Raw genomic sequence first — 16,454 nt, 5'->3', positions numbered from 1 at the left:
TGGTTTGTGGACACCAGAGTGATGTGTTTTTGGGACCCATTGAGGCATGTCCTCTATCATGTGTTCTGGTCATTCGCGCAAACAGAATATGTATTCTAGTTTTGTCGGCTAGTCGTACTTGTTGATGGCACTTTCCTGACAGGAAAGTACAGGGGCATCTTGATGATGGCTGCTGCTATTGATCCTGAGGACCAGATAGTACCCATGGCATTAGCTTTGGCAGAGAGAGAGAGAACAATGAATCGTGGTCATGGTTCATGCAGCTTCTACGTGTACAAGTGCTTGGCCTAACTCGCACTATATGTTTAATCTCGGACCATCACCCAGGGCTTCTTAATGCTGCAGTTGAGCATATAGAGGGTTCCCGCCTCTAGTGCATAGATGGTGCATGAGACACTTTGCCGCTAATTTCTGGCAGCGTCAGAGGAAGCAGGAGGTATGTGACAAGGTAAAGGCTCTATGTTGTGTACGTACAGAGCACCAGTTCAAGGAGACAAAGAGAAAACTAGACAAGATGATAAATGAAACAGGAAAGACCTGGTTAGAGGCTCAGATGGAACAAAAGGCTCAGTTAGCATATGATGAGGGAGGTTTCAGGTATGGCATCATGACCACTAACTCCTCTGAGTCCTTCAACCGTGTATTCACTGAAGTTCGATTGTTGCCTATGTCTGGAATTGTTGAGTTCTCCTTTCATAAGTGCAACGAATATTTTGTCAAGAAGTGGGAACTTGTGTAGAGGAATATAGCTGAGCAGGTGCGTTTTGGGAAGGCCGGAGCAGAACATTTGAAGGAGGCCGAGGAATTGGCCAAGCAGCACACCGCCAAGCCGTATGGACCCCGCCGCCATATCTTTAGTGTGTGGGGTAAGGGTGGCACAAGCTTGGGCGGCGAACGTTATGGTGGACGAAACTACTGAGTTGATCTTGAAAAGGTAGAGTGCAGTTGCAACGTCCCTTAGATCATGCATGCCCCTTGCTCTCATATGATCACGGCCTGTAGGGTTCGTGGGTACAACTATGAGGATCTGCCATATATGTCACCCTTGTATCTACGTTCGAACACCGTTAGTATTTGGGAGATGAGCTTTGAGCCATACCTTGACCCGATACAGTGGTCACCTTATAATGGTTATGACTACGTGTTGCATCCGGATCTAACGAAAGTAGGGAAGGGTAGGAGGAAGAAGAAGCGACTCAAGGGGGACATGGACGCTATGAGAGTATACGACGAAGACATGTACGGAGGTGGAGACTTCAACAAGACCTGTGGCAGGAATCTTTGCTCCGTTTACGAAGTCCCTAGTCACAAGGCTAGCATCTATAGAAGACGAGGGCAGCATGTGCTTTCATATTGTTAATGTTACTTTGCATATATACATGTGCTTTCATATTGTGTTCATATTGCATAATAAGTAGTCCAAATTTTGCAATGCTACATAATGTTAATTTGAATATTGTTAATTTGAATACTCTAACCCTTTGTTTATCAATTTTGTAACAGGATGGCTCCTCCCACGCAACACCTATTGTACCTCCTTCTTGAGGTGGAGTACGATGACCCACACCGAGCACACTTCTTGACTGACAACGACGCAGACGTTGGCTACACTCCCACTGTGTTGCCTACAAATCCAAAGAGACAGAGGCGTCCGAAGGATTTACACTCCTGGGACTTAGTTGGTTATGTCGAACGAATATTGTCGTCCAAAACTTGCAGACTTATGAACCAATAAAAATGTTATGTGGCAACTTATCAACTTGTGCACGGACTCTATTTATTTGCTTCATATTCGTTTCAATGCGTCGCGACAGCACTTGTAGTTGTTTACAGCACCGACAGCAACTCCCGTTCAATTAGAATTGAGGCTGGTCGGCTGCTGTCTGTGTCCTAGTCCTGCCGCACTGTGGGCCTTGGCGCGTCACTAACGCGCCGTGGGCTATGGCGCGACAGAACCGGGGCTTAGGGTTGCATGCCAAACAAGAACATCGATCTGCCAAACGTGCCGCGCTGTGGGCGTTGTTATTTTACATTGATCTGATGCTAATTACATAAATTACATGATACTATTTTAAAATACATGGGAAACATGCAAGATATATATGCCAGCCAACCATATTCGAAATAATTTCACTTGATTATGTTCGTTTTAGAAATTCTCAATGCATTCACTATTATTAAAAAAACTTGGATGCATCGGAGAGCGACAAACGGATGGGTCGAAGGGTGACGAACGGATGGGATCACTTAAGATCGACCATGGATAATCCAAGTACATGATACATGGGTACAATACATCAATAGTTCAAAAGGAAAACAAGACAACACAATGAAAGTTCTAGTACGTAGCTACATAGATCATTAATAAAGCATGTAACTAACAGACGGCGTAATAAAAAACCCTCAGTCAGAAATATACTGAGTAAGCAACTCGTCGTCCGAGTACTAATCCTCTACCACAACCCTGTTGCTGTGGCTACGGTCACCTGCATTGCCCTGATTTGCCTATCACCTTTAGTAAGCGGCCTCCGCTTCATTTGTGGCCTCTGCGGCCTGAGTGAAGAACACGTCATCATCCTCCTCTGCCTGTAAGCCCGCCTCTGCTATAGCGATGAGCTCACTCAGTCTGCTAGTGTCGTCCTCAGCCTCCTCCACCTGCAAGCCCGCCTCTGCTAGAGCTATGAGCTTGCTGAGTCGACCAGTATCGTCCTCAGCCTCCTCCGCCTGTAAGCCTGCCTCTGCTAGAGCGATGAGCTCGCTCAATCTAGCAGTGTCGTCCTCATCCTCGCCCCCTCATCAGACAATATAATCGGTGATTGAACGGTGCGACCAACTCGAGTTCTATGCTTATCGAACTTCTTTTCCTCGTACCTTGCATGAGCCACCTCTCCATTATGATCCTCGCTGCATCCAATCCCTTCATTTATAAAATGCAATCAGTTAGCAACGTGATTATATTACATTTAAAATCAGACAACGAAAAATGGCTTTCAAGCACTCACTGGCACATAATGCAACAACATGCTCGTTCAAGACCTGCATTTATACTCTTGTCTCCTCCCTTGCCTCCTTGCTTGCTCTCTCTTCCTCTAACACCCTCCGTCTCTCCAATCCCCATTTGTCAAACCAACATCTATCAGGTTACGAATACCGTGCTTTCTAGCAAACTCACGCATCTTGTCTTTGTGATGTTTAACGAATAGGTTGACGTAGTCAGGTCCATATCCCCTCTTCCGTGCAATTACTTGCCTCCCCTCCAGTTCATCCAAGAACTTAGCTTGACTATCATAACATTTCCACCTGTATTTTCTAGTGCTCTGTTCAAACAAAAAATTATATCATATATGTCTTACCAAAAGAAACAAAATATAATTTTATGTTTACCACAAAAATAACCAACCTCATCATAGTCAACCATATGGCCGCAATAATAGCCTATTCTAAGCTCCGAAGGGACTACGCCATAGTTGGATTTAACACCACGTTTGCACATGACAGGAGGTGCTTTATAAATTACCCTTTATTTCTTCTTTTCCTTAACCTTTGGCAGTTCTTCCGGTCATTGGTTCTTAGGACTATACAACAACTCCTTGAAACGATATTTCACCATTGAAAACACCTAAATAAGGTGATATTAGTACATGAACACATATTGCTCAATATTTGAACACAGACACTTTGCACTTACTTCATGCTTGTTTGGACACACAAACTCCAACGTATTCTTCGGGTTTATCACAGCTCGATCTCCGTAATCGCACAGAGGAGGTTCCTCGAGTCATTTAACTATGGCTAAGTGCTTCTCCTTAGCCGTCATTGAAGGGGGTTAGGGGGAGATGGAACCCACCGCTCGAAGTGCTCTCATGGATGTCGCCCTCTCCACCAATCGTCGAAAAGGAGGTACCTGGGGTCAAATTTGTCTGTATCGTCGATCCACTGAAAGAAAAAGCACCTCTCATGGCCCTACACAACAAAATTTTAATAAAATATTAGTAACCTAGTAATATAAATGAAAAAAAACATACGAAAACAATTACTTACATTAAAACGTCTGCACGTGTAGAAGCAACGAGTCGCTATGTCTAGATGTCTCGATTGAAACACGTCAGCTGGACGACCACAGTCATAGTCAGGGACAGAGAGGTCAGGAGGGACGGAAGCATCTTTGCTAGACTCGTCGGGGTACAATTCTCTAGGATGGGGTACAATTCTCTAGGACGACCCCATTTTCGCCACAACTGTTCCCGAAACATGTCTTCCATCTAATAAAACGGTTCAAATTAAACATCAATTAAAACAACGCAAATTAATGTAAAATATAATCATTTGCATTACAACTCAAATAATATAACGAACACTTATAGCAACAAAAATATACATGGTAAACATACTTCTAACTAAATAATTAACCTTAACAACGATAAAATCAAACTAATATCTTCCTTCAAACCATAGCCCATAATTCCCAAACATAATTTTTCTCCTAACCTTAACTCTCATTCATAATATTTCAATCCAGCATTCAAACGAAAATAAAAAATGCGTCATTACCTTGAACGAGGTCGAGAAGGGAGGGAGGTGGCAACAGAGTGGCGGGCAGGCAGGTGGGCAGGCGTGGCAGACGCGAAGGCGTGGCGGACAGGCAGGCGAAGGCGCGTCAGGCAGGTGGGACTGGGCCGCGGCCCTTTTATCTAGTTTTGCCACGCCAAGATCGGTGACGCGGTAGACCCTGCCACGTCACCGGTCAGCGCGCTGGTCATCGCCACATCATCCCTCTCGCCGCGCCACCATGCATGACGCGGCACAGGCGTTTCGCCGCGCCATGAAAATAGTCGCGGCCAAAAGTGTTAGTTTTGAAAAAAAAAAATTAAACAGTGTTAGATTAAAAAATTTTTTAGAAAAAGTGTTTAAAATAAAAAAAAATCGCAATGATTGACTTAGCCATACGTCATACCTGAGTAGTGCCACCCTCCGACTCGCCGTCGCCGTGCCGCACGGTGAGGTGCCACTCGCCCGTGCCGTCGCCAAACGCCTCGCCATTCCCGGACCAGCGTTCCCACGCCGCCACCTCCTGCTCAGTCGCCCGGACGTAGCTGGCGCCGAGCACCCTGCAGCCGGACCGGACGCGCTCCAGGACGCCGAAGCGCCGCGTGTACGCGGTCATGTACTCCGACACCTGGTCGTGGCGCGGGAAGGAGAGCCCCTCGTCGTCCGCGGACGCCGGCAGCCACGGGAAGTCGGAGAACCGGTAGGCGGACGCCGGCGTCTGCAGCCTCGTGGAGGCCAGCGTCCGGTTCCACACGCCGCCGACGGCGGTGTCGGACTCGAAGACCACGGGGCGGAAGCCCTTGGCCAGCGCGTGCTTGCATGCCGCCAGGCCGCTCGGCCCGGCTCCGACGATCGCAACGCGTTTCTTCTTTGCGTCCATTAATTTGCTTCTTGTGTTTAGTGTTGTCTTCTTGGCTTTCACAATTCGGAAGCCCCGTCTGCTGGTGTGCATGTGTATTTGTAAGTAGCTCTGTTGACAAATGTGGCTATGATGAGTTAGGACAACGTCTGGGCAACTTTCCCTACATTTTCCTCTGATTTCCCGTAAATTGTGGGGTTAGAGCGAGAAACACATTACAGAAACTGATTTTTTTTTATAGAGGCGGCTATGACAATTTTAGATGTGACATAAGAAATCAGTCATATGATATAGAGGCGGCTATGACAATTTTATAAATATTTAGCTAGATTCAAACTTTCTAACCGTCTCAAAAGGCGGTTTTCAGACAATTATTTAAAAAAAAACTACGTGCAACGGCTTAGGTTCACGCATGTGCACGCCCTAGCGTTTTAGAAATTTGGCATACTTCATTTATTTTAAACTATGGTTGTTGCTCTGTCAAAACATGTCTAATGAACAATTTCTAGATATTCTCAATAAAAATTGATATTCTAGATATATTGTTTTATATATTTTAAATAAATTTAACTTAATTAATCGAGTCTTAGTCTATCAAAGGTACTCGTAGTTGTAGAGTGTACAAATGTGTTTACAGGGATGAGTGTGTATGTAGCTACACTATAATTTGTAAAAAAACAGTAATTTAGAATAATACCATAGTGAATTACAATTTAGAATCAGGCACGATAACTAGCAAAAGTTAAAACAGAGCGGCCGCAGTATGCCTTGGTTTGGAATATTTTTTCAACCTCCATGTCTACACACAATGCTCGAAATCACAGCGTGCAGCGTCAACGCCCAAACCCACGTGGAGCCTTCACTCGTGGCCAATGACCCCATCCCTCGTACTTCCTTCGCGTGTGTGAACAAGAAATCGCTCCCTCTCTCTTTCTCGTTCCAACGTGTACTAGCAAATATTCCCTCTATTTTAAATTATAAAATATTTTAACTTTTAAAATACATTGTTTTTACTATTTATTTAAACATAATGTATATGTAAGTGCATTGCAAAAACTATGTATATAGTAGAAAAGCTAAAATGTTTTAAAAATCTGAAATGAAGGGAGCACTATTGTTTGCTCAAAGGACTGAACATCGATGCATATTGAAACCTCGATGCTTTTTTTTTAACAAAACATAGTATCCGGACGCGCTTGGATGGATATACAGAGACAGTCAAAATTCTCCAATTACGGTAATATATACCATAATAAACAATCATCCTTTAGGAATGTGCACGTCATGCACAGGGACGAAGCCTGAAAAAAATTTAGGAGGGGCTGAACGAAAAAATAGAGCCTTTTTTATCTTTTCTTAACCTTAGTTCCTCGTACCTAATACATATATACATAAAATTTTAAGAGAGGGTTTAGGAGGCTCTGCGTGCTCATGATCGGTATTGGCTTCGTTGCTGGTCATGCATGACCCTACTGGCCCAAAATCTGTGAGGCTATGACTGACGTGTAGAGGTTGTATCCGACTAGGACTCTGCTCCCTCTTTTTCTCGCGCGATCACGCTCAAGTGGGAGTATTGCTTCAGGCCGGCTGCTCTTGCACACATGCAACAGTTAGGTCCATCGATAGATATGGAGTATATACAGGCCATGCATGATACAAATGACTAGTTATTAGTTATAGCTAAAACTTAGTTTAAATTAGTTATAGTTAGCTAACAACTAGTTAAAGACTTAGTTAAAAATTAGTCATCTATTATTAGCACTCTTGTTTGGATACATTAGAGCTGATTTTAACTAACTTTTAAATCGGTAGTGTTAGCGTCCGGATGCCTATGCTGCACTCCGTTTCCCGCGCGTGCCGCACTCCATACCCGCGCTCGCGCCAGCACGCCGCACGCCCACACGGGGCTCACGCCGTCCAAACGTCGCTCGCGCCACCAAACTGTGCATGGGGACCCCTCTCACCCCCTCTCACTTTCCATGGGCATCCTATGTGCAACACCCGATTTATTTTTGAAACATGTAGATGCAACACTTACAACATACGTTTGAAGACAGATGAAACACTTCAAACATGCTTCTGAAACACTTAAAAAAACCCTGAAAGACACTTGAAAACCATTGCAAACATATACAACATTTAGATAAAGCACTTACAACATATGTGTGAAAACAAATGCAACATTCAGATAAACACACTTACAATAAACGTATGAAAACAATGATGAAACATTAGGAACAGACGATTGCAATATATGTGTATAACCATTGCAACATATAAAACATCCTGATCTACTTTTACAACATCCATCTAAAACACTTGCAACATACCTTTGAAACACTTGAAACATACACTTGCAGCATGCGTTTTCAACCTTCTTCTTCCGTATGACGCAAAGCAGAGTGGGGAACGGCCAACCGACGCCCGAGGATGGTGGTGCAGCCTAGCAGCGGCCAGCTACGACTGCGCCTCGCCTAGGCCCAGCTAGCGACAACCCCCTCTCCTGGTCGGCTGGCCACATGCGGCGTCTGGGTGCTTGCGCGGTTGTTGCTGGGTTGGCTCGGCCAGTCAGTGGCACCGGCAAGCGGCCAGACCCCGGCGGCGGCGAGGAGGCTCGTCGGCTCATTGGAAGCGACCGCAGCAAGTGGGCACCGCGGTGGAGGCGACCGCGGGGAGCGAGCAGCGCTAGTGCAGCGATGGAGAACGCATCGAGGCGGAGTGGGAAAGTCATCGAAGCATCCAGTTTTTTAGAAGCCATAGAAGTCGTCAAGTGGGCTTCTTGGGCCGGTCCATATGACCAGGAAGCAAGTGTCCAGTCAGACGGATGTTCTAACTGTAGCATTAGCATTTTTTGATAGCTAGCAATTAGTCCTTATATCCAAAAAAGTCTCATAACACCAATGACTTTGGACAAATGCCTTTTTCTAACAATCATTTTATCATTATATGTCAACTTTTTAGTAATATTTTTATTATTTTTTGTTTGACCTAGCACTAGGTCTTTCAAGGAGGGTTGATTTGAATTGAAATTCAAATTATAATTATTGTTACCTCCTTGTGGGCGGGTTTGATTATTCCACCCGTTATTGTTACCTTGTTAGAACCCGTTGTTGATGTAGGTTGCGTCTTCACGGGTTTTGGGGCAGTTATTCCCCGAGTGTCCAACTTCACCACAGACTTTGCAAGTCATTTGCGAGTTCGTGGCCTGAATGGTGGCTTTCATAGCTTTCTTCTCATGGGCCCTTTCGTTCAGTCTTGATAGTAACAGATCTATTTTTGCGGCAAGCATATCCGTCTCCTTCACGGTATGCATGCTTTTTTGTTGTTTGCGTTCTTCTCCCTAGCTTTGTGTTGGTATATTTAACGCACACAGATAAATTCGTATGCGCACGGATATTGCTGTAGCTTTCACCTGAAAGTATTCCAAGTATCGTATCCACAGGGAAACATGTGAGACTAACTACGATCTAACTTAACAAGGGGTAGCGATTAGGTTAAGGTTTAACTTAACTAGGAGTAGCAACAAGGCTAAGGATAAATAGTAGCATAGAGAGGATAATTAAAGTTCTCTAGTTCTGACTTGGGTAAGCATATGTCTTCTACTATTCAACTGAGGACATTACTAGGAAAAGACACCAGCAGAGGATGCTTTCCTTTGCAACCGCATCCTACGTGCGCCTATAGGTGGGAGATGGACTACAAAGGATCAACAAAGCTATATAGTACAAGCTATATAGAACTTATGTCACTCACGCGATCTACCACCTTTTGAAATGCAGGGTGCATCCACGATTAACCTAAGTCTAAGCACCACGCTTACACTTACGATTAATACTCTACTCCTCCTAGGAAGAGAATAAAACACTCAAAAGAGAGTCGTGAACCTAAAGAACAATATAAATAAGATGCTTACTTGAATCAGAAGTTGATTACCAGAGAAATCTCAGACACAAGCTCAGATATAACTTAAATTCACCAAGGTACAAGCTATAGAGAGAGCACCGACATGCTGACACCTCCTCCAAACTCTTCCCTCACTCTCCATCTCACTATTATTTATAAGACTAGATCCTATGGAGGACTAATCTTCTCTTGATAGCTGGCTCTAATCCTGACGAGGAGAATATGAATTAGGGTTTTAGGATGGCTCCCGGGAGGGTGGCAGGGGCTAGTATTCAAAGGTCGGAGCTTCCAACGTGAGCCCTTGGATCAAACCGATTTAAAGGATGGCGTAGATGCAACCTAGGATGAGGTGGAGAACCGACATCGGAGGCTGACAGGTGGGCTCAGGGGCCACTCGGCCTGTAGGCAGCGCCTCAGTCTCTGCGTTGGTGATTTGTCTTGTGAAGTGTTCTAGAGTCTTCCCGCGTCGGTTTCACAGCAGAATTCCGTAATTTCCTTTGACGAATAGGTCCCCTTGATGGTTTTCTGGATAAACCCTGCTGAAAACACAGATTCACCAAAACTCGTAGAATTTATTTGTTTAAACCCCTATACCCATGTTTGGTGATGAAATTAAGTATAAATACAAGTTATGTTGATGATTTATAATTGATGTTAGTGACCGTCAACAAGTTCCTCCAAGCTTAACCTTTGCCAGTCCCTGAGCAAAGCTAAACTCAGTAATGGATTAGGAGTTGCTATAATGTTTTCACTCCTCAAAAGCACACATGCGTTCAATCAAAAATTCTCCTCTGGATTAGAATATACTGATCTGACTTTCAAACTTACCCATATTACCTTCAACCATGGGGCTTCTTAACCTTCACTTGGGTCTTGAGCAATTGAAAGACAGAATGATCAAGTAAAGCACTATATCTCAAGTTCTTTGTTCCACCATTGTTTCGAAGTTTTTATAAGTTTTCAAAAACTCAAAGATTCCATTATATGACACTCTCAAGTCTCTCAATATATGTGGTATTTGTGGATCCTCACCAAGGCAATAAAGATGTTATGCCTTTTTCTCTTCCTACTACTAAGGCTTATGTGGAGTTCATAGGTAGGGAGAAAGCTAGAGCATACTTGCAATACATATATTGTAAAGTCAAACAATGGATCCAAAGAGAGTTGAGTCATACAATCAAATCAAGATGTGCATGTGTGTGAATATATGGTGCTAACCTAATTATACTATGCTCCTTGAAAACTTATCTCTCTTTTGAAACATGAAAATAATTTGCTAGAGAACAGGGGTTATCTTATTCGTCTCTCTTTCTCTTCTCTTCTTTTTTTAGGCGAGCATCTAAGTATCTATTGTTTTAAATATCTCGGACACTTGTCCATTTATTCTCATCTCTTCTTCTCTTTTTTTCTTTCTTTTTTTATGAATAACTTTTGCATAGCCCCATGTCTCTTTTCTACAACAAAACTCTGAGAGATAACAACAAGCACTTGGAGCGTTTATTTGGTGGATGGAAACCCTATCAAGCATGTTTTTGGTGTTCACTCCTAGTGTAGGAGTAAAATATTTTTGGGTGGATCTAGATGGAAAGCATGTTCTTGCGCCTACCCCCAGTGTAGGAGTAGTGCATATTTGGGTGGTGTGTACGTGATCTTGATTTTAAGAGCATGACAAATCTCTCATAAGGGTCAACAAAGCTTGACAAAACTCAATACAAAAGCAAGCAACATATATGTGGAAGTTTTTCTAGCCTCAATAACATGTGTGGCTCTGGTGGGAATTCAAGCTTTGTCATAAAGGAACTCATCATGTAGCATTTTTGTGTTTTTTCTAAAGATAAATCTCCAGAACTTTAGTGTTACTTGGAACAAGATAAACAACATCTCAGACCTTCTCATATCATATCCGTCAATTACCTAGACTTAGATCAAGCATATGGTACCCACAAGTTTCAAGTTCAGAGTAAATCTTTATATCAGATCAGTCGTATCCAAAACTCAGGAGAATTCATGGCTGAAAGCTAGGTACTTGAAAGGAATTACAATAGAGCAACTATTCATCATTTCCATTTAAGAGATTATTCTAAGTCCTCTTTATTTTATTTAACTCTTAAAAATAAATTAAAGCAAACTAGACACATCTTTTATTTTGTTTTCAATTTTACCATTTTCTTAACTATTTAAAAGAAACTAAAACTAGAACAAAGGGAAAGCTACTTACCTGGATACAGGGGGTGCTTTTCCTCCAAGCTAGCTCTTTCAGTGAGGGTTTGGTGTTTTGAGTCCTTTGAACCGGACTTCTCCTTGTGAAGTTTATTGACCAAATATCTCGGTTTGCTCTAAAGATGTGGATTCTTGTGGTGGTGCCTCTAATGGTGATGTCACCTTTTTCCGCCAAACCCTTCTTGGCTTTAAGTTTTGATTTTGGTTTAGCAGGTTTAAAACCTTTACTTGTAGGAATTGGGGAGTTGACTATCTTTCCCCACACTTTGCTTGAAGTGTGTCCTGCTCATAAGACAAGATAGAGATCAAGTGCATGAGCTCTGTTGGTAGGAAAACACTAACAGAACCAAAACTTTATTTATTCTTCTCTAACCTTAGGCACATTGAGTATGATAAAGTTGATGTTATGCGCTTTGTTCATTTATATCATGGGTGATAAGATCAGAAGACTGAGCATGAATGTAGCATTTAAGTTCATTTGGCTAAAAGGGTTAAATTGCTTAACCCATGGAAGGATTGTCTATCTTCACATAATGCATCGGACTTTACATGATTATGACTATCATTTTCTAGAGATAGGATGTGTACTTTCAATTTATTTGGTTGAGATTATGAGATCAAGAAAGTGGTGCTAGGAACAAGCTTAAAAAACTAGACATGTTGAGCTAATCAGGTTTGATCAAGTAAATTTTAACTCAAACATATTTTGTTTCTTATTTATGTGCCTACAAAAATCAAAAAAAACTTTTTAAATAATGATCATTTACCTTAGGATGTTACCCTTGTCATTGGAGCGTAATGTCACCATATGACGAATGGTAGATGACTCGTGATGGTCCTTCCCTTTTTCTTGAAGTTTTCCTTGTTCGGCTAGTCTCGTAGCTTGAGCTATTCATGAGCTTCTTGTTTCCTAGATTTCACCCTTTCTTTCTCATCCTTTTGTCATGCCTTCTTTCTGCTCTTCGATCTTTTGACACCTTGTTAGACTTTTTGCATCACTAAATGTTTTATGCCTGCAAAGGATTAGTGGACAACACATACCCAAAGGAATATACAATTTTGAAACATGGGTTATTTGTCTAGAATTTTGTAATTTTCCTCTATGCTAATGAAAAGATGGTTTTGAGATTATTTTAGTATAGAGATCATGTTCTATACAAGCATTTCTTCAAGGCAAAAGGTAACTTGTAGCTAAAGACAAAGTGAATGATCTTTGATACTTACAGTTCTTTCATCCATGATGAATGAGCCGTGTCTTCTTTGCACCATGTTATTGGAGTTCGACAAGTGCCTTGCTTCATCTCTGATTTGAATTCATCTCATGACCTACCCAAATTAAATTGAGAATTTCCTGTAGGGGTTATGTGGCAGAACCGCCTAATCTAGTGCCCCCAGGAGTACTTGTCTTCCATTAGACACTAAGTACCCAAGAGAGGACACTAAACTACACAGTCTCATCGAGCACACCCCAAGGGAGAACTCGAAAATCCATATTTTTCCATCAGGATCATAAATGAGAGAATAAAGCTTACAATATTCTTAAGTCATTTCTTACATCACTTTATTACAGTACCAGAATATTACCTCAATTGATTATAATAGCGGAATATAACAATGTTATCAGAGTTACAGTGGAAGCAGGATTAATTTAATGACATGGTGGAGCATTAACATAGTGGACATTTTTATACAAGAGATTCTAGCAGATTTTACATCTTTTCTTATAAAAACCTTTAGTGTGGGTTATAAATAAACACTACGGTCATAGCATAAAAGGAATCCTCTCTGAGCCCACCAGGAGGTTTCCACACACAAGGGTCAGCTCTAAGTATCCTCCGATCACCTGCAACAGAGGAAATAAAACCCTGAGTACTCAATTGTACTCAGCAAGACTTACTCGATAGGAGAAAATTAAAAGACTCCAAGGATATGCAAGGCTATCTGGCTTGTGGGTTATTGCATCTACAGAAAGCATTACTAAACGTGTGTCCTTATAGTCAATTTTATTAGCAGTCACAATTAGTTCATTAACTAACAATTTTATGTAAGCACCTATGCTACTTTCAAGCAGGTGGTGAGCAATCAGAACCATTTTACCATATTTTATATTCCAGTTCTTACTATGGTGCTAGACCATAGTGTAACACCTCGGGTGTTTAAATACTAAAACATGTCATGTCATCATATGCATAGCACATCATTCATGTGTTAGTGAAAATTTTGATATGCATACACTAAAACAAGTTTACCTTTATGTTGTATGTGTTGAATTGTATTGTTGAATCAAGTTCAAAGTTTTGTTTGGATTTGCATTTTTCAAAAAACCCTAATTTCAGCAATTAAGTTTGCCGTGGAAAACCCATTTCAAAATCTAAGCACATTTTGGGGTTGAGCCTAAAAGCAAAAGTGTAGAGCTTGTCGAGTTGTACAAAGTTGGTTTTTGGAGTTTTCAAAGTTGTTTTATAAAATTTGAAGTAATTTGAAAAGGCGTAATTCTTTAAATGTCCCCTTTTTGATTCAAATTTGCATTTCAAAATGTAGACCGAATTAGGGGGTGGTTATAAAAGCAAAGTTGTAGAACTTTGAATTTTGACCAACTTTTATTTTTGGAGATTTTTGAGTTGTTACATAAATTTGGGAGTAATTTGGAACTCAAATCGAGTGGCAATTATGTAATTATGGTAAACAGTGCCATCGGGCAGCTGTCACCGCCGGTGGCCTTTCTTCGGCATTCCAGGCGCGCCCGTGGCTGCGTTCGGCTCGCGCTGGCATGGAGAAGCTTCTGCGCGTTGTCTTTGTGTCCTTGGCCGCGTTATAAAGCCCAACCACCGTCGTCGTTCTTCTTCATTTTCTTCCTCTATTTTTCCCGGCAGCACCGTCATCGCTCCGTCGAGCTTTCGTCGTCGACCTAGCATCGTTGCCGTCTCGACAAAGTCTATCCCAGCTTCGCCTATTCCTTGCGCACCCAGCCAACCAGCCTTGGTCGCTTGATTTCGCCGAGGAACACCGCTAGCCGCCTTTCTTCCTCGCGGCCGGTAGAATCTCTGTCGAGCGAGCGCCGTCGTGGCCAGCGCTCTACGGTGAGCCTCTGACCTTGTGAAGCCTTGTTTTAGCTTTGCCATGATGCCGTGGTGCTTCGTGCCTGGTTGATTGACCATTTTGTCCACCGTAGTCGCCGGGACATCGCCGTCGTCGTTGCTTGCTTCGCCGTGGTTGCTGTGAACGTCGACCAACGCCTCCGTTGATCATCCGACTTGGTCTTTGACTCCAACGCGTTTGGGCTGAGCTCCTGGTGCTTCCTGAGCCATTTGTTTAAGCTCTACCGGTCTCACATCGCCAGCGTAGCGTAGCCACACTGTTGTGGCCACCATGGCCAGTGTCGTGCTCGGTCCTAGCCGTGGTTGGTCTCGTTTGTGCCACCAATCGACGCGTAGGGATGTAGGGGTCATGTTGGTGTCTTCGCCGTCGCCGTTGATCTCACCAGCGGCGAGAAATCACCGGTGAAAGCCGCTATCGCCGTAGTCAGCGCGGGAGGTCGGGGATGACAGGTGGGGTCCAGGTGTCAGTGGCGGTTTGATTTGAAATTGGAATTTTTCTATTTTGCAGATTTGAATGAATAGTGATAGTTTTTGTTATTTTTGTATAGAATTAATTAGAGCTCCAAAAATTATGAAATTTTTTGTGTGACCTCTCTGTGATGTAAACTTTTTAGGAAAAAATATTAAATATTGATTTTTAGTATTTTTGGATGTAATAAAAATTGCTCAATTAATTAATAAATGAGTTTCCATGATTTTTCTAGGCTTTATTAATTATCCAAAAATTATGAAAATTGTTTTGCACTTAGTTATCATGTGATGAACCTTTACAAAAATTTTGAACTCAATTGGAACAAGTTGATTTATTTCATAATTTTGAATTAAATAATTAATTCATAAACGCAAATAGTAACCTTTAATGATTTAGGTTTTGTTTGAATTTTTGGATTGAGTGATGACCTGGGATCATTAGTTGGTAATGATCCTTGGCAATTGAAGTAAGTGTTACGAAAAAGGTTTAGTTAGTATGACTTGTAACTGTACCGCGAATGAAAGTTGTATTCAAGTTGTTAATTTTGCATCCATCATCGAGCATCATATTTTTGTATCTCGCATCATGTTAAACATGGCATTGTTACTACGTGTAGTGAACGAAGGTGAGCACATGGTAGTTAATCAAGTTGCGGAGGAGGTTTATCCGTCTGTTGAGGTCGGATCTGATATTAGTGGGACGACTCCGGGACCTGACTTTTTCGCCAACCAAGGCAAGCCCCGGATGCATTTAAACCTACCTTGTGTTTTACAATTTTTTATCGCTTTTGCTTTTATATACTGCATTAAGTGATTAGGAGTCAAGTGGAAACCTAATTGGTGCATTACCAACCTTGTTTTTCCATATCTACCTTGTTACCAGTTTTAATTTGTAAGGCCTAGTTATGCTTAGCCATGCATAGACAGATAAAGGTCAGGTGATTATCTATCACCTGTGTGATATAAAGAGGTTTTTGGTTACGGTCGGTTATTGATGTTGTCATGAGATATGAGCATGTGGAGTAATAAAACTAGACCGGGCGGACTTGATGTGTGAGAGCCACAAGACGTGGATGTCTTGTGAGTGGGTTCTTTCCGCCTGTGTCGATTAAGAACCATCCATTGTTGAACTGTGTGAGATGAGACTTTGTAGTACTAACCACATACTCCGGTAAGCCTTAACTTGGCGATTCTATTACGAGAATGGCTACTCGCGCACTGGGAGTGGAGAGATGGCGAGAATAGCGTGTACCCACGTGGCATTGGGCTAGATTGGTGGAGTACTATATTCTCGGGTGGCACGGATCCGTTCTTGTTTTAGGGGACCTGAGGGTAGGTTGGTATATGTAGGTCAG

General features: G+C 42.3%; 1 protein-coding gene and 1 long non-coding RNA gene across 2 annotated transcripts; both read right to left on the bottom strand.

Moving 5' to 3' along the window:
* Window positions 1-2,293: 2,293 nt before the first annotated feature.
* On the bottom strand, window positions 2,294-4,818 carry LOC136525178 (uncharacterized). The gene is made up of 6 exons (XR_010776450.1): window positions 4,552-4,818; window positions 4,042-4,262; window positions 3,689-3,963; window positions 3,401-3,619; window positions 3,003-3,317; window positions 2,294-2,917 (listed from the first exon to the last, which is right to left on the bottom strand). It is a non-coding gene; the product is annotated as an uncharacterized lncRNA (long non-coding RNA).
* Window positions 4,819-4,948: 130 nt separating this feature from the next.
* LOC136525947 (probable flavin-containing monooxygenase 1) lies at window positions 4,949-5,448 on the bottom strand. The gene has a single exon (XM_066518763.1). It carries the CDS (start codon window positions 5,426-5,428, stop codon window positions 4,949-4,951), a length of 480 nt encoding a protein of 159 aa, XP_066374860.1. The 5' UTR covers window positions 5,429-5,448.
* Between the last annotated feature and the right edge of the window lie 11,006 nt (window positions 5,449-16,454).

This window comes from Miscanthus floridulus, chromosome 19 (assembly GCF_019320115.1).
Source record: "Miscanthus floridulus cultivar M001 chromosome 19, ASM1932011v1, whole genome shotgun sequence".
NCBI classification, from domain to species: Eukaryota; Viridiplantae; Streptophyta; class Magnoliopsida; order Poales; family Poaceae; genus Miscanthus; species Miscanthus floridulus.
This window is presented reverse-complemented; position numbering and strand designations above follow the sequence as displayed.

Excerpts from the sequence above, each read along its gene's own strand:
- LOC136525947 (XM_066518763.1), bottom strand. The coding sequence starts at position 5,428 with ATGGACGCAAAGAAGAAACGCGTTGCGATCGTCGGAGCCGGGCCGAGC.